This window comes from Phyllostomus hastatus, unplaced genomic scaffold (assembly GCF_019186645.2).
Source record: "Phyllostomus hastatus isolate PE091 unplaced genomic scaffold, TTU_PhHast_1.1 phas_scaffold_182, whole genome shotgun sequence".
Taxonomy (NCBI): Eukaryota; Metazoa; Chordata; class Mammalia; order Chiroptera; family Phyllostomidae; genus Phyllostomus; species Phyllostomus hastatus.
The window spans coordinates 17,155,410-17,177,316 of record NW_025334013.1 but is presented as its reverse complement, the minus strand read 5'-3'; the positions used below and the strand labels follow the sequence as shown (position 1 = coordinate 17,177,316).

The window sequence follows — 21,907 nt, the reverse complement described above, 5'->3', positions numbered from 1 at the left end:
CTTATACCCATAAATAAATTCACAAATAAATAAATAATAAATAGATACTTTCTCTCTATGTGCACATATATATAGATAAATCTTTTATCTTTCTCCTATCTAGGCAACTGAGTGGCTAACATTCTGACTCTAGCTCAGAAACTAAAAAGTGACATGGTCAAGGTCAAGGGAGGGAGAAGCCCAGGGACTTGAATGGCACGGTAGAACACCCAGCAGCATTCCGGAACTCCAAGCCAGCTGGGCTGTGGGACATTTCTGAGTGGAACCCTGACCATCTGAACATTCTAGAACCATGGAGCCAGCTGGGCCCTGCAGGGATCTGAACAGAATCCTGTGAAACACCCAATGTCCTAGAACTCCAGAACCAGCTGGGTCTTGGGGGTGTGGAGCTGGGGAGGTTGGAACGCAGTCCTGGAGGACCTAACGTTCTGGAATTTTGTAGTGGTCAGGGTGGAAGGTTCGCCAGTTTGCGACTAGACGTCACTGGGAGAACGCGACCGGAAGGGGATCTTGGAAGAGGAACAGCAGCAGCAGACGGCCCACAGCACCTTCTGCACGTCCTGGTTGCGGAAGGCGTAGATGATGGGGTTGATCATGGAGTTGTAGGTGGCAGGGAGCAGGGTGAGATAGGTGTAGAGGGATGGGGAGTGGGCATCGCCCAGCAGGCAGTAGACGGTGAAGGGCAGCCAGCAGGCAGCAAAGGCGCCAAGCACCACAGCCAGTGTGGCAATGCCCTTTCGGGTGGCCACGTAGTGGGAGGCAGGCAGAAGGTGCCGCTGGAGGGCAATCTGCTGGGCATGGCGGCAGACGATGCGGCAGATCTGGGCATACAGTTGCAGCATGATGCCAAACACCATGAAGAAGGCAACGGCCAGGACCACCAGATGGTTCTTGGAGAGTGGATACACCACACCGCACGTGACCCGGGTGTCCAAGCAGTTCCAAGCCAGCACAGGCAGCAGCCCCAGGCCCAGCGCGCCCCCCCACACCAGGGCCAGCATCACATAGGTCCGCGTCACCGTTGTCTCTGAGTAGTAGGTAAGGGCATTGTACAGAGAAAGGTAGCGATCTACAGTGATGGCCAGTAGGCTGCCAATGCTGGCGGTAAAGGCCATTGCCAGGACACCAACCAGCACCAGGCTCATCTCTACCGAGCCAATGCAGAAGACAGCAGCAAAGTGCAGGACCAGGCCCAGGCCTGCCAGCAGGTCTGCGACGGCCAGGCTGCCCACAAGCAAAAACATGGGGGCACGGAAGGCAGGAGTGCCCACAATGATAGCAACCACCAGCGCGTTCTCACAGGACACCAGTGTGCCTGAGATGCACAGCACCACATCCCAAGCCCTGGGTGAGGGCAGCAGTGCGGCTGGGCCTGTGGGCCCCTCTGCTGAGCCCATGCTGCTCACGTTCATGTTGTCTGGTCCAGTGGAGAGCCAGGCCAGGGGGGTGCCTGCACCCCACAGCATGGTACCTGTAGGAGAAAGGCCCTGTGAGAAGCTGGCAGGGTTAGGTGCTAGTAGAGGGGTCTGCAAGAGCTGAAGTGCATATCTGGATACTTGGTAGGAGTCTCTCAGTATAGCCAGCTGGGTCCCAATGTCTTGTCCCCCACTTATGCCCCAGGGCTCCTTCCCAGAGGACATTTGTCCTCTCCCATGTCCCAGTGGATCCCTGTCCTAGGTCTCTACATCTCTCTTCCAACTCCCTGGGTCCCGCAGGCCTCTTCCTCCCACGTGTGTGACCAGAAGAGAACCAGATGAAGGGATGGGGCTAGTAAGATCCAGGAAATGAAGGGAAAGGCCAGGACTGGGGAAGGGAAACACATCTTAAGGCTGAGGGCAGCTCTGCTCCCTGCCTAGCAGGAAGGATGATGCTCAGTTTCTGAGGCTCACCAGACCCTTCAGGATTCTCAGAAATGCCAGCCCCAGACCCCGCCCCCAGGGAGTGCGCGTGAAGCTCCCGCCTCTCCTACCCTGCACTCCTGGGATACCAACACCTTGAAATTCAGCGCCCCGTCCCCGCAACACATACCCGCCCAGACTTATGCCCAGCCAGACCCCTCTTTCCGGCTACACCTCTGGGTCTTTGGAACACATATCCTCTGCTGGAAGCCTGGATACCTGAGTCAGACCCCTCCTGCCTGGATGTCTGGATCCCTTAAGTAAGACACCTCCTCCTCCTTCTCCAACGCCTAGGTCCCTGTCCCAGCCGCCTCCTGCTGGCCCAACCTCAGATAACCATCAGTCCCTCCAGGGCCTCGGGTTCCTGTAGAAGTGCTCACCCCGCGCCGGGTCACCCCGCTGATGGACCTCTGGACTGGCACGCTGGGTCCCACCTGCTAGTCCAGAATCTGGGTTCCAGGTTTTGACCTCCGACCCTGGCCCGTCGCTGGGAGCCTGACCATCGGCCCAGCTCCTCAGCAACCTGCATGACCTCCCGGACGCACGGTGACCGTGGCAAGGACCACTACTCACCTCTCGGGACTGGGCGCGGCCAGGCCGCGCGAGAAGGTTCCACTCAGGTCTGGGCAGCGCAGGGTGTGAGCGGACCCCGACAAGCCCCCGCAGCCACGGGAGAAGCGGCGTGAGTCACCCCGCCTCGCCCCGCCCCCCGACCACCGGTTTAGTGACGTCAGCGCCTCGGCTAACCAATGGGCGCGTCTCATTGGGGCGCAGAGCGTGTTGCGCGGTATAGTAATAAGGCCTCGCACCGCCTGCTCCCCCATTCATAAAAAGCGACCGTGGCCGCGGCCCCGCCTCTTCCGACTCGGCCTGCGCTGTCCTTGACGCGGCGCCCTCTGCGGGCCGGGGGTTTTAGGGGCACAGGTGGGCGAGTCTTGGAAAAGTCTGAGAGGCTGCGGGGGATGTGGGGGGCGGGAAACGAAAAGGGGACCCGGATAAGCTGTGGGGGTGGTGGGACTCTCGAGTGGTAAAGCAGGCTGATGAAATTCAGGTGATGGAGACCGAGTCATGGGGCTGAATGGGTGTCCCTGGTGAAGATGACAGAACTCTGAGGTGATGGTGACAGGGACACAAGGGAGCAGGGAGGTGGGTGGCGGTGACGGTATGAGCATGGTGACAGGATCTTGGGGGATGGTGGCTGAGGGACGCTGACGTAGACAGGGGAGCCCCCAGGCAACCACACCAGTGTGAGAGTGACTCTGTGGCATGACGGGGTTCAGAGATCCCAGGCTGGCAGAGGTAGTGGCAAGGGAAGACAGATGGTGCGGGTGATGGGATGTCAGGTCGCCATAACCCTGCCACAAGTGCTGAGGTACTGAGGTGACAAAGCTACCTAAGTGACGAGGACTGTGGGATCCTGGAATGGAGACAGCAGGTGGCTGTGGGGAGAGGGCCTCAGGGTGAGGGGACAGGGTAGAGGGTCTGGCCTGACGGTGACCAGGCAGGCAGTTGCTGCCAGGGCAGGTCTTTGTGATGCGGAGGCTGAGATAAGCAGCTGGGTGACTTCACTCATGGCAGCCGATGGCACCCTAACAGCGCCTGGCCAGATTTCAAAACCTGAATTATTTATTCAAGGATCTGGAGAGCCAGCAGTGTGCACGGATATGGGGGTCGCTTCCCCGAAGCAGCTGGAGAGGGGAAGCCAGGAAGAACTTGGAAGCAGAAACCTGGCAGCTCAACCCCAGGGCAGGCCCCTCTCAACTTCCCATCACAGGCATCCTGGCAGGTGGGGCATGGAGATGGAGCTCCATCTTCCCGACCCTGTCTGTCCTTAGCCCAGGCTTCTCCAGATGGGTCAGATGTGGCCAGTCCTGGGGGAGAGGAGGGGGCTGCCCTTCCTCCCTGTCTCTAGCTTTGATCCTCATTGGCATCACCCAGGCCCTGTGGAATGGGGGCAGGGGGCAGGGATCAGGTTAGGAAACCAGAGAGACCCAGGTCCCCAGGTCCCACCTGACTTCTCCCCCAATACAGCACCACTGCAGTCCCCACAGTCAGGGTGGGGAAGGAGGAAGGAGGTGACCAGCTAGTAGCAGGGTACATGGGAAGAGGAGGGGACTGGGCTAAGGAAGATAAGGCACTTTAGGTTGGATACAGTGAGTGTAGGGGTGCTTAGCAGGTGGAGGCGGTCAGGGGTGTAGACTGGACTCAAACCCCAACTGCTCCATTTCCTAGCGGTGTGACTTTGGGTGGGTTTCTTAGACCCTTTGTGCCTGTTTTCTCATCAGGGAGAAAGGGACAGTGTTAGTATCTACCTCACAGGATTGCTGGGAGGGGCCTGGCATGTCCGCAGCACTGGCCATGTGGGCACTGATGGTGTGTGTGTCTGGCAGGAGGAGGACACCCAGGAGATATGTGTACACAGGGAGCAACTGAGGTTCTAGGGTAGATGGCGTCGCTTAGGGGAGGGAGCAGAAAGTGAAGGGCCTCAGGGGACCCCAGCATGGAGGGCACAGACTGTGGATGACAGCGTTCCTGTCCCTGGACCTTTGCGCTGGCTGTTCTGTCTACAACAGAACCCTTCCCTTCGTTAAGGTCTCTGCACCCAAGTTACTTCTTCCAAAGCAGGCTTCCCTGAGCTCTCTCCTAGATTAGCACTCTCCTACAGTGCCTGGCATGTAGTGGATGCTCAACAAATATTGGTTGACTGGATAATTCAATTAAAAAAGCAACATCTACGGAAAGAGAAGGAAAACAGGGAGTAGGTAGTACCCATGGTGTCGAGGAAGGGGGCGTGTCACCGAGAGAGAACACAGGGGCCTCGGTGCGCCAGGACTTAGGAATCCACCTTCTCCCAGGTCAGAGCTGGGTCCCAACAGCTGTCCAGCTGGTCTCTGAGAGGGGTGAGCGCTGCTGGGAGCCTGGCAGGGAAGGGGTGTACAGTAGACTATCTTCTGCTGTATTGAGTAGCAGTGAACGTTTTTGAAATGTTTTCATAGTTTACTAATTATCTCATAAAAAACCTGCACAATGACCACAGATGAAGTCATTGCAGAGTCTTCACTTCTTTTTGCACCAACATCGGCCTTTCCCGTAGCCCTGACCGCCTTCCTCCTGTTCACGTGTCCCATCCACCATTTTCTTGAGGTCTTTTTCCCCGCATACAGGCCATGGCTGCGAGCTTGTATTTGGGTTCATTTTTCTTTACATAAATGAAGAAATCGCAAATTATGTCAAGGCCATTTTTTTTTACCACCACCAAAATAAGTTCTGGCTCTAAATATAAAGATGACATCTGGTGCGGTCTTGGACATTTTGGCTCGTTTGTCCCATATTTCTGTCTCAGGTACGGCTGCCTTCCCAGGGGGAAGGACAGTGAAGACCATGTTTCTAGAACCTCCTGATCTCGACAGTGACTGTGTCGTTCGTGGTGAGGGTCGATCCTCAGGCAGCCAGGGAGGAAAAGAGCGCAGTGATATTTCTAACCCTGAGAAACCCTGAGATCTAAGAGACTCCGCGAGCCTGCGGGTTTTCACACACGCACTCTCGCGCTCCAAAACCGCCGCCCCATGCCAGCAGGGCAGCTGAGGCCGTCACTGCCAATCAGGCCTCTCCGCCCCAGAGATTTGCTTTCTAGAGGAAGGGGAAGCCCTTCCTTCTCGCTTTTCTTCATGCCCTCCGCCCTGCCTCCTTGCTTCTCCCCACCATCAACACCCTCCCCAGTCCCACCTCCAGGGGCCAAACCAGAGCCCAGTGCTTACAACAGCCCTGCGTTGCAACTTCATAGGTGAAGCCCGGAGAAGCAGAACGTGTTGCCCCAAATCACACAGTAAGTGACTGAAGCCAGGGCTATCTGCAGCCAAGTCCAGGGCGCCTTCCCCTTCTAGCGCAGAAGTCACCATCATCCCAGCACTGACAGTACCTGCATTTCCCTAGGTGACCACCAGATGGCTGTGAGCGATCACTTCCAGGTAAGACTTCCTTCCTGTAGATCCAGGGCCAGGAGCGTCCAACCTGCAGACTGCCGGTCCCCAGGATGGCTGTGAATGCGGCCCAACACAAAATCGTAAATTTACTTAAAACATGATGAGATTCTTTTTGGTTACCACGTGTCACAATGTATTTAATGTGTGGCCCAAGACAATTCTTCCAGTGTGGCCCAGAGACACCAAAAGGTTGGACACCCCTGGTGGGCTCTCAAGGGAGGTTTGTGTATATGAGACACAGATAAGATCCACACGAGCTCCTTGTCCAAGCCCCAGAAATCCGGGCACCATCAGTGCACACATTCTTAGCACACACCCGTTGCTCATTCCGCTCGTGTTCACTGAGAGTTCCCCTGGGCCTGGATCTGAGCGGGCGCTGTGGACAGAGAGAGAATCTGGCCACACTCCTGCGTTTCAGCATTCAGTAAATATTTATTGAGCAACTGCTATTTTCCAGGCATTGTTCTAGGCACAGAGAATACAGCAATCAACAAAAGTCCCTGTCTTCATGGAGCTTCCATTCGAATGGGGAGAGATGGATCCAAAAATAAACATTTAATTTATTATTGAGCAGGAGCCCTGGAGGGTCTCACAGACCAGTGAGACAGACAAGCACGTGCACAAACAGTCACGACACGGGCCGGAGTGGTTATTTCATAAACACCTACTCAGCCCTGTGTGTGCAGCGAGTCAACTGTGGGAGAAGGTAAACATTGCTTCTGCCTTCATGGCATGCGCAGCCTAGGAAACAAAAGAGTAGCCTGATAGGAGTTCTAAAGGAAAAAAAGGTATCATGATGTAGAATAACCAGGAGACCCCTTGTATGGAGGGAGCCCATGGGGTGAGTCATTCCAAGAGAGAGTAGAAGAGTTTCGGGGAAGGGGCACAGGAAGCGCACAGTCCCTGAGGGGGCAGAGTTGACGTGTTTGAGGAACAGAGAGGAGGCTGCAGCCAAAGGGGTGGGGAGCGCTCAGAGAGGGAGGCGGGGCAAGACCATGCAAGTCATGGAAAGCAGGGAGATGGGAGCCACTGGGGGGCTTAAGCAGGAGAGTCATGTGACTTGACTTCCATTTTCAAAGGTTTGCTCTGCCTGCTGAGTGGGAAACAGACCGAAGGGGGAGTAGAGGGGGGAGCAGAGGCAGGAGCGTGACCAGGAATCCTGCAGTCAGACAAGAGATGGTGAGGAGGGGAGGGCTCTGCTGCAGGGAAGCAGATGGCTTCAGATCCACCAGCTGGGACAAGTGCTGCAGCAGCTCAGCCTTGCTCTGAGACAGCGACAGAGGGCTTCCTGCAGGAGGTGGCCCTTTAGTGTGGTGTCACGAAGGATTAGTTTGTCGGACAGATGGAGCCAGGGGAGAAATGAGAAGCTAGGAAAAGTCCTTGGCTAGTGGAACAGGGAAACTGAGACAGAGAGCTGAACACAGCGGCCGAACAACTTACAGCCGGGGCAGATGGTCACCAGGGCGGAAGGCCCCAGTGCCTGACAGGGGGCAAACCTGGGAAAACAAGGGCCTGGCCCCCAGGGGACCTCTCCTTCCCCGGGCTCTCCTCCCTGGCGATAACATCCAGACCTCAGCTGTGTTTCAGCTCCAGGCCCAGAAAAGCAGCAAAACCAGGCAGGCGATGCCAGAACCAACTGCAATGACTCAAGACGCCGGGCCCTGCCACTGACCAATCAGTGAAGACCACAACCCTGAAAGGGCAAACTTGGAGAACTGATGACTATTTTGCTGAAAGCCTTCCCTGAGACCTCTTCTAAGACTTCTGCCTGCAAGAAAGAGAGAAAAGCCTCAAGACAAAAACCCAGTGGGCATGCTCTCCCTCTGGGGAGCAGTGTGTGCCATTGCCTTTGCCTTCTTTCCCCACAGGCTTGTGTCTCCTAAACTCTAAGGCAGTGGGCACCTGGCCCCTTGTCCCAGGCTGATCCCCTGCACCTGTCTCCAAGGCCCCCTTTTCTCTGACCTCCCAGTGAGCCAAGGCAGCCCAACCTGGGCTCTCTCCTGTTGCTTCCTCTATGCTAAGCCCCTCCTTGTTTCACTGTCTGCAGCTCTAATAAATGCATCTTCATGGTCACCTGGACTCGTGTTGTGAAATCTTTCCTACACAAGTCAAGAACCCACACACTACAGTTGGCCCCAGGCAGACCCCCTCAGGGCCAGGCTCCTGTCCGCTAACAAGAAGAGGAACCTCCAGGTGACAGAACAGCTATAGGATAAAGGCAAGGAGGTATACAAGGCAAGTTGTGTTGGGGGAGAGGCTGTTAGATCTTCTTGGAGGGTAGGAGGGCGTTGGGGTGAATCCAAGACATGCTGAAGAGCCTTGTGGAGCCCTACCCATCTGTTATTCATGTGGTTCGGCAGAGCCCTGCATTGTGAGGGCCGACTCATGGGGGGCAGGATTTTAATTTGGGAAACAAAGGGAGGGGATGAGAATGAGACCCCAGTTTCCAGTTGGGTGACTCGGAGGATAAAGGGGACTTCCTGGGCAGGGAAGAGGGACCGGGCGGTTTGAGGGCCGAGGCACACTCAGGGGGAGGTACAGGCCCACAGGAGGAACAGCAGAGGGGAGAGTGAGCCCCTCTGGCCTCACTGGATCCTGGGCCACATCCTTCCCCTCCTCTGTTATAATCGTGTGCTCCTAAGAAGGTGATGTTTCTTCTCCTTCTTTTGAAAGTTTTATTTATTTATTTTCAGAGAGAGGGGAAGGGAGGGAGAAAGAGGGAGGGAAACATCAGTGTGCCAGAGAAACATTGGTTGGCTGCCTCTTGCATGCCCCCAGCCGGGGACTTGGCCCACAACCCAGGCATGTGACTGGACTGGGAATCGAACTGGAGACCTTTTGGTTTGTGGAATGACGCTCAACCCACTGAGCCACACAAGTAGGACATGATGTTACTCCTGAAACCTGCAATTTGGGGATAACAAAACCCATACCTAGAGGGTAGTGTGGACATTAGATGAGAAGCTGCAACTAGAAGCTTTTAGTAGAATGTACATTCTGCTCATCATAAGGGGTCCATAACTGTTAGCTATGTGTTATTAGTTACAGGTGTGGCAGCTAGGGAGGGAGCACTGCGCTGGAGATGGAGAGGCACTTGTTGGCTTTCAGATGGGAACTGAAGGCAGAGGAATGGCAGAGCTGACCCCAAGAGAGGTGGAAAGGGCTCAGGACTGAACTGGGCCATTAGTGATGAAGATGGGGAAGGAGGAAAAGGAGAGGCAGAGGGGGGAGGAAGGGAGGGGAAGAGGAAAGGAGGAAGGGAAAGAGGAAGAGGAGGCACCCTCTGAGGGACCCGAGAAGTGGCTGTAGTGGGAGAAGAACAGAAGAGGTGGGTGTCAGGCAGTTGCTGAGGCAGGAGGGAGAGCTGTGAAGTTTCAGTTGCCCCAGTAACAATGCGACTGGTGACTTGATCAGAAGATGTTGTGGGTTGGAGGCAGACATGGTGGGCTGAGGGACAGAAGAGAGGAGGGTGCAAAGATTGAAGCCAGGTGGGCGGCCGGAACCTAGGGGCCAGCTGAAGCTGGTCAGCAGTCCTGAGGCCTGGTTGGAGGGGGCACTTGACTAGGCCCCGCCTGTACCGAGCCCGGGAGGCAAGAAAGTGACCTTGCTTCAAATCCAGATTTTGCCATTAACTCTGTGACCTCTAACTAGTCATTCATCTTTTCTGAGCTTCAGTTTCCTCACCGGTGAGGTAGGGATAACTTGCTACTCAACAGGTTCCTTGAAATTGCAGCTGGGGGTTCCCAGGGACCAGGTCGCAACTAGTCCTGGACTCCGCCTCCTTTTGTCATAGCCCCGCCCAGGCCGCCCGCCCCGGCCCCACCTGGCTGCGCCCACTAACCACGCCCTATCTGGTTCTACCCTGGACCACCAGGCCCCGCCCATTCTTGTACGTCACAGCCCCGCCCACCTTACCCGCCCCTTTCGGTCCAGTCTCTTTCCCACACCCTGGCGGAGCCGAGTCCAGAAGGCACGCGGGACACCAGCTCTCCGCGGACCCCCCGTCCCCGCCCCCGCGCCCATGGCCTTGCCGGGACCCCGAGCCTTACGGGCTGCGCTCTGTGGCGGCTGTTGCTGCCTCCTCCTGTGTGCCCAGCTCGTTGTGGCTGGTAATGCTGGCCAGGGTCTGGTTAGGGGCCGGGGCAGGCGGAGCGTGCCCTTCACCCAGCCGCCTGTCCAGGAGCGGTCGGCTGGGAGGGGTAGTGGGGGAGGAGAAGGGGACTTTCCATACGTAGGCAGGGCTCCGGGGATGGGTAAAGGCGGCTCTGGCTGTGTGTATAGTAAGGAGCTTCAGGTGTGTATGGGGGAGGCAGCTTCAAATGTATCTGGGAACCCCAGTATATGCCAAGGGAAAGGACTCTGGGTGGATATCAGGGAAGTCCTAGGTGTGTGTTAATTGCGTCTGTGGAAACTCCAGGCGTGTAGTGGGGATTAGGGGATCCAGCTGAGTGTGTGTGTGTGCAGAGGGCCAACGCCACCGCAGTGGGGAAGGGGGCTTCAGTTCCTATTCAAGGGGTTGCTTCCACCCCACTACCAGGTAAAGGAGCTCGAGGCTTTGGGCGGGGAGCCCTTCTCCGGATGAATGTCTGGCCGGCTGTCCGAGGGGCCTGTGAAGAGCTGAAGCTCTGTGAGCATTGTGTGGAGGGGGGCAGAGCGCACAACCTCTCCGGCTGCGTGTGGGAGCAATGTCGTCCCGAGGAGCCAGGTACGTGGCCCTCCCCGAGTCGAGTGCCTCGGTTCTGAACCCCAGGACCTTGGCCCCTCTCCCCATACCACTCCCTTTCCCCTTCTCCCACTAGGACACTGTATGGACCAAGCTGAGGTGGTCAAGGAAGGTTGTTCTGTCTACAACCACTCAGAGTCGTGTCCAGGTAAGGGGACTCCCGCTGGCCTAATCCAAGTTGGGGAGACGGGGCTGAAGTGCCCCCCGCCAAAGCCTGCCCTCCGGGAGGAATCCGTCTCTTTCTCTCTCGGGGAGAGGACCATGCCTGCGAACACCTGGGTCCAATTTCAGTTCTGCCTTTAGCTCGCCCAGAACTCTCTTCCCTTCTCTGGCCTATTTCCTCATCTGTAAATGGGTACAGGTGGAGGATACAAAACAGGCATGGGTGGTGGGGCGCGTTAGCTTCTCTAATTTAAAGCAGAGTGAGGACTTTGGCAGTTCGGAAGGGAACAGGGGAGGGCTTTCTGGAGGAGGTGGCATCAGGGATGACTTTTAACGGTTGCGATGGAGAGAGGGCACTGGAGGAAGGAACTGTGTGAAGAAGGGCTTGCAAGTGTGTTGGGCAGGCCTGGACCGGGGCCAGAGGCCCTGACCCGAGCCAGAAGGCTCGTTGTTGGCCCGGGCTGGGGGCTTGATGGGAGTCAAGGGGCGGGAGAGCTGGCTTCTCACGGACTCCCTGTCTTTTCAGCTGCCCACCACCACCCCACCTATGAACCAAAGACAATCACAACAGGTAGGTGCCACCTGGGGGAGCTGGGCTTTGGCGTCAACATGCTCTGTGACCTCAGACCTGTGACTTCTCCCTCCGAGCCCGTTTGCACATCTGTACAGTGGGTCAGATGTCACCTCCCATTGTCGCTGTGAGGGTTTCATGAAAGGGTGTGTAGCACCTAGTTCAGCGTCTGATGCAAGGAAGGTGATCAGGGAAAGGTCGGTTCTAATGCCCTCTTCCGAACACCACTTCTGAGAACTCCAGGTGACCCCCTCAAGGACCTGCACTTGGCGTTGAGGGGGTGTGGCTCAGGTGGCCAATGAGATGTCCACCGTGACCAACTACTGGTCCAGAGAGGATCACAAAGCAGATTCTTGGCAGAACAGAGGCAAGAAGCCTGCCCCTTGGCCCCCACCACCCTTCAGGGTCTGGGGTTCAGCAGGCTTGGCAGGGATGGCTGAAGAGGCTCTTGGTTAATTAAAGCCAGAAACGTGATCTCAGAGGCTGAATTATTGATAGTTCGGCTCCCTCCAGCTCGAGCCCCAGGCCGGTCTTGTGCAGCTCATCTCTTCTCCCGTCCGCCCCTCTCCCCCGGACAGGGCTGCCGGGGCTGCAGCTGGGACCACCCTTAGCCCTTCATGTTCTCGGAACTCCTTACACAAATGACAGTCTCTGGGAGGTGGACCCAGGTCTCCGCTGGGGCCCTGTCCACTGCCCCAGAATGATCTCGCAGCAGCCCTGCCTTGTCCTGGGCACTGGGCCCAGGGCCTGAAATCGAATCCCTGGTGAGAGTTGATGGCTAACGTGGCACAGCTGGGAGCCACCCAGGCACGGCCTAATAACTGTGGGCCCCTAAGCCAGGGCAGGGGAAGGGGTTAGGGGACACTGTGTGAGTTTGGCTGTGTCCTGTGAGGTGGCTCTGGACAGGCCTGGCCCTTAGAGCCTGGCTTCCTCCTCTGACATAAATCATCTAGTCTCCATTTATCGGCTCCCTAGGATAGGCCAGAGTGTGGGCCTCTGCTCCTTCCCTTTCTAAGTAAGGGGCAGCTCCGAGGCCTCAGGAGTCCTGATAGGGGACCACATCGTCTGTATCTGGGCTTTGAACCCCGAGACCCAAGGTCGAAAGCAGTCTGGATGCCCGAGTTCTGGGCCCGCCCTCCTCCTGTCAGGCCAGTGTGAGAGCTGGCGTCTGGAAGGGAAGGGGGCTCAGGTGCCACTGGCCACGTGCTCAGGGGCCCAAGAGAGGGTATGAGGAGCATCAAGCCACAGAGCAACTCAGGAGCGGAGCCAGGGCTGGAGCTGAGGCCCTGCCCTGCCCAGCTGGGCACTATCCCACCAGGGATAGTGCACCTCCCAACTGCCCACAGGATCCCACTGACCTTTTGGGCCTGCTGTTCCCGGGCTCCCATAGTGAGGACTGGGGCCTCCAGGTGACTTCTGTCGGTTCCTGGGGTAGGCCTGGGATCCTGGTCCTGAGTGGCCTGCTATGACCTCTCTCCACCCTGCAGAGAGTCCCCATGTCCCTGAAGCCAACAACCCTGGCTTCGATGGGGCCAGCTTCATTGGAGGCATCGTGCTGGTGCTGAGCCTACAGGCAGTGGCCTTCTTCGTCTTGCGCTTCCTCAAGGCCAAGGACAGCACCTACCAGACACTGTGAGTACCTACCTGATCAGCCAGCAGAGTCTGGCTCACTTCCCCCACTCCAGCCCTGCCCCTGTGGTCCAGTCCCCATAAGTGACAGTGAACTGTCTTCTCAGTGGGGCTGCCCTAAGGACAATGGCTCCCCCGCAGTGCCCCCCCCCCCCCCGTGTGAGCCACACCCCTTCCACCTCCCCCAGTTGCGGACTTCTTTCTGCCAGAGACTGGCTGGGGCCAGGACTCAGCCCCGGCCTGGTGTCTAAGAGCTCCTCTGAGCCCACTTGTCTTTGTCCCTCATGCTGCCGGCAGGGAGGAGAACCAGTAGGTGGTAGCCCAGGCGAGACTTTGGCCTGCAGCTCTGTGGCCTTGGGCAGGACCTCAGCTGTGTGTGCGGTTTGGTTTTCCTCTGAGAAGGGGGGCTGCTTGGAGGTCCCTGTGTGCCGTGTATGCTGTGGGGCGGGTCACTGCAGCCTCCATTAAAGTGTTTGCTGTTCCGGCTGCGCCTGTCCGCTGGGGGTGGGGTCCTCAGCCTGGCTGGGGTGAGGCCACCGCCCTGAGCACCCTCTCTGTCTGGCCTCTGCAGAATCTGACCTCTCAGGCCTGGATCCCACACTGAGGGGAAGGAGGATGAAGAGGCTGCCCTCTTGGCCGCCTTGTGGGCACTGGGGGTGGGAAAACCTTTGGCACCAAGTAGTCTCAGCGTGCAATACCTGGCGCCCCCTCCTGTCCTGGGCCTGGTTCCTGCCGCTGAGACCATCCTCCAAATGCCTCCTGTCTTGTCTGTCATCCCTGTGGGCCCCTTGCAGGACCCCTGCTTGGCATTGGGCCCGTGCCTGCCTCTTCCCACCTACCCGGCTTGGGCAGCGCCCTCGAATAAAGGAACTCTCTCCAGCACTGTGCTCTGTGTCCCGTGTCTTGGGCTGTGTGTGGATTGGGAGGGGTGGGGATGTGGCCACTGTTCCCTCCTTCATGGGAATTCAGCCTTGGACTGTTGATGTCCCCTTTTAAAATATATTCGTCTGTTACATGTGTTTAGCCCCCTCCCCTGTCCCTGTACAGGTGTACCATGTACAAAGACTCAAGGGAGCTAAGTATACTTGCTCAAGATCACCTAGCAGGCTGGGGCAGGGCTGGGCTCGAATCTAGGTTTTTCTGGCCCCAGAGTGAGCAGAACGTTAGAAGTCCCCTGCAGAGGCCCCGCCAGGCTCTCTCAGCTCCTTCAGTGATGTCTCTGCCCCTGCGCCGAGGCGGGGACACCCCCATAACTCTGCACAGCCATTTCTGTGCTCAAACCCTCCTGGGAAGCCCTGCCCATGCCCTCCTCCCATCCTTCACCCTACCCCCACCCCATCCCTGGGCCCAGAAGTCTTCCCTGACTAATAACATCTCCCACTGAGGGCAGCACGTGCTGGAAACCAGGCATGTGGCTAAGAGTCTGATATATAATCACAGGACTGTCCAAGCTGAGAGGCAATAGACAGTAATGGCTGAGAGTTCAGCCTGTGGAACTGAGCTGCTCTGTGTGTGAACTGGAGCAAGTTATGTGACAGCTCTGGGCCTCATTTTCCTCATCCGTAAAGTGGGGGGACAGTAATATCCAGCTCAGTTGGATGTGGGGAGGGTTCAGAGCAGGCACGGGTGCTCCCTCTCGTACCACTTCTCCAGACCTGGCCGCCCTGCAGGCTCTTCAGCGGCCACTGGAAGTCCACGGGTGGGGAGTTCTGGCTCTTCCCTGGCCTCATGTATCATGCCATCATCCACAAAACTGCAAACAGTCCACCTCCCTCTGCCCACATACCTTCATCGATGCCCACCATCTTCTCAGACAGCCTCCCCTGGAGACACCCCTCCAGCTACTTGGGTCCACCTCTTGTTACCCAGCCTGCCTTGCTCTGTCTCCGATCCAAGCCTCCGCGCACGCAGCTCCTCCAGCCTGGATCGCCCTCCCCTGGCTTCTCCGGCCGGCACTTAAGAGCTGGCAGGGATCATGCCCATTCTCTCTGGGACGGAGGGAGGAAATGCCCCCACCTCCTGCTGGCTTTCCACTCGGTTAAGAACATTTCTTCACTGGATGTTTTTCAAAAGTAGTAAATGCCTCTAAGGAACAAAAGGGCCATAAAGAAGTTTGTATAAAGAGTGAGAACCGCTGCCCCACTGGTCTCACTCCCCAGAAGTAACCATGGTTCACGGTATGTCTCAGGCCTTTCCCTGAATGTACATTCAGCTTCGTTAAAGCACAAAGTGGGGCTGTGCCGTGCTTGTTGCTCTGCGACTTCGCCCGTTCGTTCCTCACCAGATTCGCCCCAGGACTTGCACACACGGTGATAACTTCTTTGCCTTCATCCTATCAATGTCCGGTTGGGTTGTTTCCACACTGATGATTACAAACAGCAGCACGAGAAACAGGCTTGTCCACAGGCCTTGGCACCCCTGTGGGAGAGCTTGAGGGGGACGGATCCCCAGGACAGAATGCAGGGCCTCGGAGCATCCATCTCATGGGTCCGTCCTGTCTGGTAAACTGGGCTTCCAACCCACCTACCCCCGCCCCGATGCCCCATGGTACCTCAGCCCTCCTGACCACCACAAGTTCTGGGTCTGGCATAGAGGAGGCCCTCAGGGAGGGTCTGATGAATGAATGAATGAGTGAATGAATGAATGAGACTCCCCGTTCCTCCCCTATTACCTGAGGGACCTCCCCTGCTCAGACCTCATGCCTCATGTCTGGGTCATGGCTGCTGCCTCCCCACTGGCCTCCCAGCCTCCGGGCCTGCCTGCCTGAGCTGCCCATGCAACTGGCCGATATTAGCAGCTGTTTCCTAGGCCTTGCTAGGGGCTTCCCAAGGGACTTGTGGGTGGGCATGGTGTCACTTTGCTAATGGTGCCTCTCCCTGGTGGGAGGCATGGAGCTTGGGCAAAATCTGTGGCTCTGGGCATGCCAGTGCCAAGAGAGCACAAGTCATGTCCTGTCTCAGGGCCTCAGTTTCTCCTTGCTTACTCCTTTATTTAACCAATATTTACTGAACACCTGCTTTGTACCGGCCTGTAACCCAGGGCCAATAGTAATGACCATGAGCAGGGCCGTGTAAGGATCAGAGGCCACGCACAAACTGCATGCAGTGTGGCTTGTGGCGAGCTGTAGGCACCCAACCAGTGGTAGCAGGGGTCATGAATACCGCCAGGTCGGGAAAGCATTCCCAGTGGAGACGACATTAGGGTCGGACCTTCATGGATAGGCAGAGCCCACAGGAGAGGTACAGAGAAGGGCATTCCAGGTGGAAGGCTCAGAAAATTGCCCGTGAATGGGAAGGTCTGGAGAGATGGCTGGGGAGCCCTGGCAGCCGGGAGCAGAGGTTGGACGCCCTCCCAGCTGAACAGGTCGGTGATAACGCCCATTCTCTCTGGGGCCGAGGGAGGAAATGCCCCCATCTCCTGCTGGCTCCAACCTGGGTGGGGTGTCCCTGAGCAGGCACAATGGATGGAAGTCTTCCTTTGTTCTTCCACCAGCCTGGCCCCCTTATAAATGGGCATTTTTCTCTCGAGGGGACCAGCAAGATGGGCCTTCTGTGGACACCACTCTCCCTTCTTCTCCTCTTGCTCAGGGAGCCTGCCTGTTTGAGGACTGAGGACCAACCCAGCTGTCCAGGTAGGGTTGGAGGGTGCCCTCCCCACCAACCCGCCCTCATTCCCTCACTGGTGTCCTTCTCCCACCCAGGCTCACTAGCCTCAAGGAGCAGGGTGGGCATTTGGTAATCTGGGCTCTGCAAATAGATGCAAACAGTACAAAGCCTTGAAAGCCCTTGGAGGCAAGTGTCCTGACAGCTGGAATCTGCGAGATGGAAAGAGAACTTCAGGGGGGTCTGGGAGACAGAGGCATGCCCACTCCCGCTGTAACCACTTGGTGCCACCCGGCCCTGTGTCTCCATGCAGAACCCAGGCAACTGGAAGCCAGCAAAATTGTCGTCCTGCCCAGCTGTCCCGGAGCCCCAGGAAGTCCTGGGGAGAAAGGAAGTCCAGGTCCTCAAGGTGAGAGGCCCCAGGGAGCAGACAGGGACTGGGCTACACTGGGGAGGCTGGCGGTGCAGCAGTAACTGCCTGTGCTAAGGGCGATGACGAAGGGGCCAGGCACCTACTGTGTGCCGGGCTCCAGGCTGGGCAGCCGGGACCCAAAGATCAACTCTGTGAGGGAGCGGGAGAGTTTCCCCCATTTTACTGAGGGGGAAACTGAGGCTCTGAGAGGATAAGTCGGCTGTCCACAGTCACAGCCAGGGAAGGATGCAGCTGGAATTTGACTCCAGTCTCCAAATCCCTGTTGCTTTTGGCCCTGGGTATGGGGTGGAGCTCACAGCATCCCTGTCTCTGGGATTTCAGGGCACCCTGGACCACCGGGCAAGATGGGCCCCAAGGGTGAGTCAGGTGAGTGAGTGAAACCCAGGCCTCTTCCTTCTTTGCTCTGTCCCTGGGCTAGAAAGGTGTGGAGGTGGGTGGGGTGGGGGGCTCTGCTGGGTTGCTACTCAGCCATTAGCTGTGACTGCCCTCCTACAGAGGCGTGGAAGGCTGAAGGGGTGGGCAAGGTTAGAAGGGCCTGCGCACCCTCCCCTCTGATGGTTTGTGGGCATCGCCTCGGGGATACTCAGACCTCAGAGCTAACATTCGGCCTCTCCTCGTGGCAGGAGACCCAGCGAACCTGCTCCGGTGCGGGGAAGGTGAGGCAGCCTTCGCAGGAGCTGGGAGCTTGGAACCTGGTGGTACTGGGGTGTTGGTGGAGTACCAGGCGTGGGCCAGCCCAGAGCCCCTTTCACGGCCCTGAAGGAGCAGAGAGGGCTCCTGAGGTCCCACACTCAGTCTCTCCCATTGCCCAGGGAGTGGGGGTTGGGTCATAACTTGGGGGGCCTCTCAGTCCATCTCCCCTTCCCCAGGCCCCAGGAGCTGCCAGGAGCTGCTGCGCCAGGGTGCCACCCTGAGTGGCTGGTACCATCTGTGCCTACCAGAAGGCAGAGCCCTCCCAGTTTTTTGTGACATGGACACCCGAGGGGGTGGATGGCTGGTGAGTGTCAGAGAGAAGACTCACAGGCGAGGCCCACTTCTGCCCCTTGGCCCCCAGGGGGAGCCAGAGCCCACTGGAGCCAAGGCGTTTTTGGAGTAATTCGCAGACAAACGTTTACTGAGCCCCCAGGGGACCTGAGGTCTGAGCAGGCTCCACAGACAAGGTGCCATCTGACAGGGCCTTGAAGACTGTGCAGAAGTTCTCCAGACAGACGAGGTGCAGGACAGCATTCTGGGTAGAGGGGAAGACGCGTGCAGAGAGAAGGGACAGTGCCCGAAGGTTTCAGGGGCGGGGCGAGAGAGCTGAGAGCGGGTGTGAGTGGCTGGCGGACTGAGATCTACTGGCGAGGGTCAGGCATGCATGGAAGGCCTCTGCGAGGGCCGGTTCGCGGGGAGCACTGAATGACTGCGGATCGTGGGGTAAATGGGGAGCCACGGGGGAGTTTTAAGCAGGGAATTGCCAGGCCAGACTTGTGCTTTAGAAAGACGACAACGTGGCAGATGCACTGCAGTGGGGAACAAGAGTGCAAACAGGGGCACGGGGTAGCAGGCCTGCAGGGGTTCGGGCCGGAGAAGACAGTGGGCGGTGGCAGCAGTGGGAATGGAGGCACTTACACTGAAAGACGCTCCGGAGGGAAACTCGGCAGAGCCTGGGCACCCGCTTGGCCTGAAGGGGGAATATCAGGGTGAGGCCGGGAGTCCGGCTTGGGCCTCTGGAGGTGACCCCTCAGCTCTGATATCTTGATTCTTATCATAGTAAATTACAGCCAGGTTTTTTGAATCTGACCCCCAGCAGGACTGACCAGGTCCCGAAGGCAGGAACAGCATTTCTATCATTTCAGTCTTCCCCAGGACTGGCAAGGCTTTGGTGTGAAGTTGACTGTTTTACTGGCACTAAAAGCTAATGAGAGAATGTAGAGTTCATCACTACGTTCACAGGCGAAGCTCACTTGGACTCACGCTGTATCAACAAGCCCCCAGTCCAAAGAGGCAGGGAGTGGCTGTTGTGCCGCACAGGGCGCCCCCGCTCAGCTGCGGCTGCCTCCTGCCCCTCCTCATCTCACCCCAAGCCTGGAGCTGCTGTGCTAGCCTTCTCCACCTCCCTTGGTGTTCCAGAGGCGACAGGATGGTTCTGTGGATTTTTTCCGCTCTTGGTCCTCCTACAAAGCAGGTTTCGGGAGTCAGGAGTCCGAATTCTGGCTGGGTAATGAGAATTTGCACCAGCTGACTCTCCAGGGTAGGTCCCCAGCCAGATCCAGGGAGCCTGAGGGGCATTCCTCTGGCATTCTGGGGTCTGAGGATTCCCCCTCCCTGCCCTTCCCTCCACCCCCACCAGGTACCTGGGAGCTTTGCGTGGAGCTGGAGGACTTTAATGGCAACCACACCTTTGCCCACTACAAGTCCTTCCGCCTCCTTGGGGAGGCGGACCACTACCAGCTGGTGCTGGGCAAGTTCTTAGAGGGCACTGCAGGTGAGCAACCCTCAGGTGGGGCCCTGGAGAAGGGGAAAAAGGTGAGGGATGCTGGGTTCTTGCACAGCACTGCCACTGCTTCTGTAATGACCCAGGATAATCCCTTGTCCTCTCTGGCCTCCATGGTCTCATCTGAGAAATGGCAGTTAGGAAGCAAGGTGGTACACAAGTAAAGAATTTGGGCTCCTGAGGCAAACAGACCGGAGTCTGAACCCAGCTCTGTCATTTACTAACCGTGATTCTGGGCAAGTTCCCTCCGCGTCAGAGCCTCAGTTTCCTGCACCGTAAAAGGGACAAGGAGGCGGGGAGGGAGGCTGCGGGAACTACTGAGGCCCTGTTGAGTGTTAGCGTTGTCTGCTTTGGAAGAGGAACTAGTGAAGGCTTATTTCAGAGAAACAGCAACTGTTGAGGAAAGACTTGAAAGAGGGAAGTGATCCGAGGAGCTATCTCAGATCCCCTCTCCTGCTGGGGTGTCTGAGGAGTCCCTCCCAGCTCTTCCTGACAGAGTTGCTCAGGCTGCCGCAGGTGGGAGCTAGGACGAGACAAAGGAGCCAGAGAGAAGCTGGTGGTTCTGGGAGGGGACAAGGCAGGGAGAGGAGCTGGCAGCTTCGGAGCCAGGGTTCTGAGTTCAAGTCCCAGTGCCCTGTGACTAGCTGGGCAACCTTGGGCAAGCACCCTGGCTCCTTGGCACTGCAGTTTTCTCATGGGGCCCGATGACACCCACCTCTCGGTTGTTCTGAGGCTCCTGTGAGGTACTCTCTTCAAGGGTGCCAGGCATGGCGCCGGCACCAAAGAGCCTCCCATCCCTCCCTGCAGGGGACTCCCTGAGCTATCACAATGGGAAGTCTTTCAGCACCTACGATGCTGACCATGATGCAAACAGCGGGGGCAACTGCGCGGTGGTGGTCCACGGTGCGTGGTGGTACGGATCCTGCTACCGGTCCAATCTCAACGGGCACTATGCCATGTCCCTCACCGCTGCCCACAAGTACGGCATTGACTGGGCCTCGGGCCTCGGCGTGGGCCACCCGTACCGCAGGGTCCGCATCATGCTTCGCTAGGGCACGCTGGCAGCCAGAGCCCTTATCTCTGCTGCACAGCTTCCGGACCCTCGGCTCCCCCTCCCCATCGCTAACTGCCTCTGTTCTGCTGTCCGCTTTTAAAAATAAAATCATTTTAACCCTTTCCTGGCGTGTAGGACTCTTCCAGTCACTGGGAAAACCTCAAGAGTAGGGACATAGGTTTTTAGCTCCACTGAAGGAAGACTTTTCTTTGAGTCAGGAAGAGGAAAGGGTCCGCCTCATAAGGTAGTGAGTTTTCCATCTCTGGAAGTATGCAAGCCAAGACCAGGGGAACATTTAGTGAAGGACTTGGGATTCAAGCATCCACTGACAGTGCCATTGGGCCCTCTGGGGTCCTACAAGTGGGTGGTTTTGTGGTACAATTTGCAGTTTTCTCACCCTCTTGCCCATGACTGTCTTCGACAGGTCATCCATTTTCCACCCCAGCTTCCGTTGTAAGCCCAGAGCTTATCTGTGGCTACTTCTCTCTGGATCTACTAGGGGCTGGTTTAAACTCAGGGTTAAACCAAGGAAGGTACATTTCCTTCCATGGGGCTACAGGCAATGAAACAGCAGTTACTGAGCCAGCATTTATCAAGCAGTTAGTCCACCAGAGCCATATTCTAGAAAGTGGCAGAACAATAAATACCCATACTTTGCCGTGTATAATGCACACTCATGTGTGTGCACATTACACACGGGGCAATTATACCCATGGTATGTAATCATTATACCCACATACAATGCACATCCTTATTTCTCCCTCAAAAATTTGGGCAAAAAAGTGCACATTATACACAGCAAAATATGGCAGTGGAGGGTCTGATACCTGTCGTCTGATAAGACTGCAGTCCTGGGGGTCGCGTCCTGCTGTGGCGGAGTGATCTCAGACGAGTCACTCAAGCTCTCTGAGTCCCCAGTTCCTGATGTCGGAGCCCACCGAGGTGTACAGCAGGTTGCCGCCTCCCTTACTGGAGAAGGGCCAGAGTCCTCGGGTTCCCTCTCAGGTGGGTAGAGAAATGTCTGTGTGGACACTTTTCTCAAGTCCTACGGTCAGGTTCAGAATGGAGGTCCAAGATCAGCAAATTGGATTCTGGGGAAAGTAGCCTCCCTGGCAAGAGGGCAAGCTGGGGGGCTCAGTTGCCAAGTCCCGTACTAGGGATAATGGCCTTCAGGCAGGGGGAGGGGCGGGCTTTCCCCATTCCAGTCCCTCGGTGGAGAACACCCACTCCTCACCACGCTCTGCACATCCTAGTGTCTCTGGAGATCCATTCATTCAACGGATCCCTGAGAGTCAGGGCCTGCAATTCACACCTCTTCCCTAGCTCGGACCTGGGCACACATATTGTGAGCTCCTGCTGTGAGCAGTCCACGGTGG

At 57.1% G+C, this 21,907-nt stretch overlaps 3 protein-coding genes across 6 annotated transcripts; 2 read left to right on the top strand and 1 right to left on the bottom strand.

Moving 5' to 3' along the window:
- Positions 1 to 204: 204 nt before the first annotated feature.
- Positions 205 to 2,606, bottom strand: GPR3 (G protein-coupled receptor 3). 2 transcript variants are annotated; one of them, XM_045859694.1, is made up of 2 exons: positions 2,472 to 2,606; positions 205 to 1,471 (listed from the first exon to the last, which is right to left on the bottom strand). In XM_045859694.1, the coding sequence occupies exon 2, from the start codon at positions 1,464 to 1,466 to the stop codon at positions 474 to 476; it is 993 nt and encodes a 330-aa protein (XP_045715650.1). In that variant the 5' UTR covers positions 1,467 to 1,471; positions 2,472 to 2,606; the 3' UTR covers positions 205 to 473. The 2 variants fall into 2 exon arrangements, with proteins under 2 accessions (XP_045715650.1, XP_045715651.1); XM_045859695.1 differs by lacking the exon at positions 2,472 to 2,606 and adding an exon at positions 2,279 to 2,338.
- A 7,213-nt stretch (positions 2,607 to 9,819) lies between these two features.
- Positions 9,820 to 13,841, top strand: CD164L2 (CD164 molecule like 2). 3 transcript variants are annotated; one of them, XM_045859521.1, is made up of 6 exons: positions 9,820 to 9,990; positions 10,419 to 10,586; positions 10,681 to 10,752; positions 11,293 to 11,337; positions 12,825 to 12,969; positions 13,538 to 13,841. In XM_045859521.1, the coding sequence occupies exons 1-6, from the start codon at positions 9,903 to 9,905 to the stop codon at positions 13,542 to 13,544; spliced, it is 525 nt and encodes a 174-aa protein (XP_045715477.1). In that variant the 5' UTR covers positions 9,820 to 9,902; the 3' UTR covers positions 13,545 to 13,841. The 3 variants fall into 3 exon arrangements, with proteins under 3 accessions (XP_045715477.1, XP_045715476.1, XP_045715478.1); XM_045859520.1 differs by having other exon boundaries at positions 13,264 to 13,841; XM_045859522.1 differs by lacking the exon at positions 13,538 to 13,841 and having other exon boundaries at positions 12,825 to 12,973.
- A 2,660-nt stretch (positions 13,842 to 16,501) lies between these two features.
- FCN3 (ficolin 3) lies at positions 16,502 to 20,653 on the top strand. Its single transcript, XM_045859328.1, has 8 exons — positions 16,502 to 16,597; positions 16,882 to 16,977; positions 17,323 to 17,367; positions 17,625 to 17,657; positions 17,871 to 17,998; positions 19,114 to 19,234; positions 19,334 to 19,468; positions 20,285 to 20,653. Exons 1-8 carry the CDS (start codon positions 16,507 to 16,509, stop codon positions 20,527 to 20,529), a joined length of 894 nt encoding a protein of 297 aa, XP_045715284.1. The 5' UTR covers positions 16,502 to 16,506; the 3' UTR covers positions 20,530 to 20,653.
- Positions 20,654 to 21,907: the final 1,254 nt, after the last annotated feature.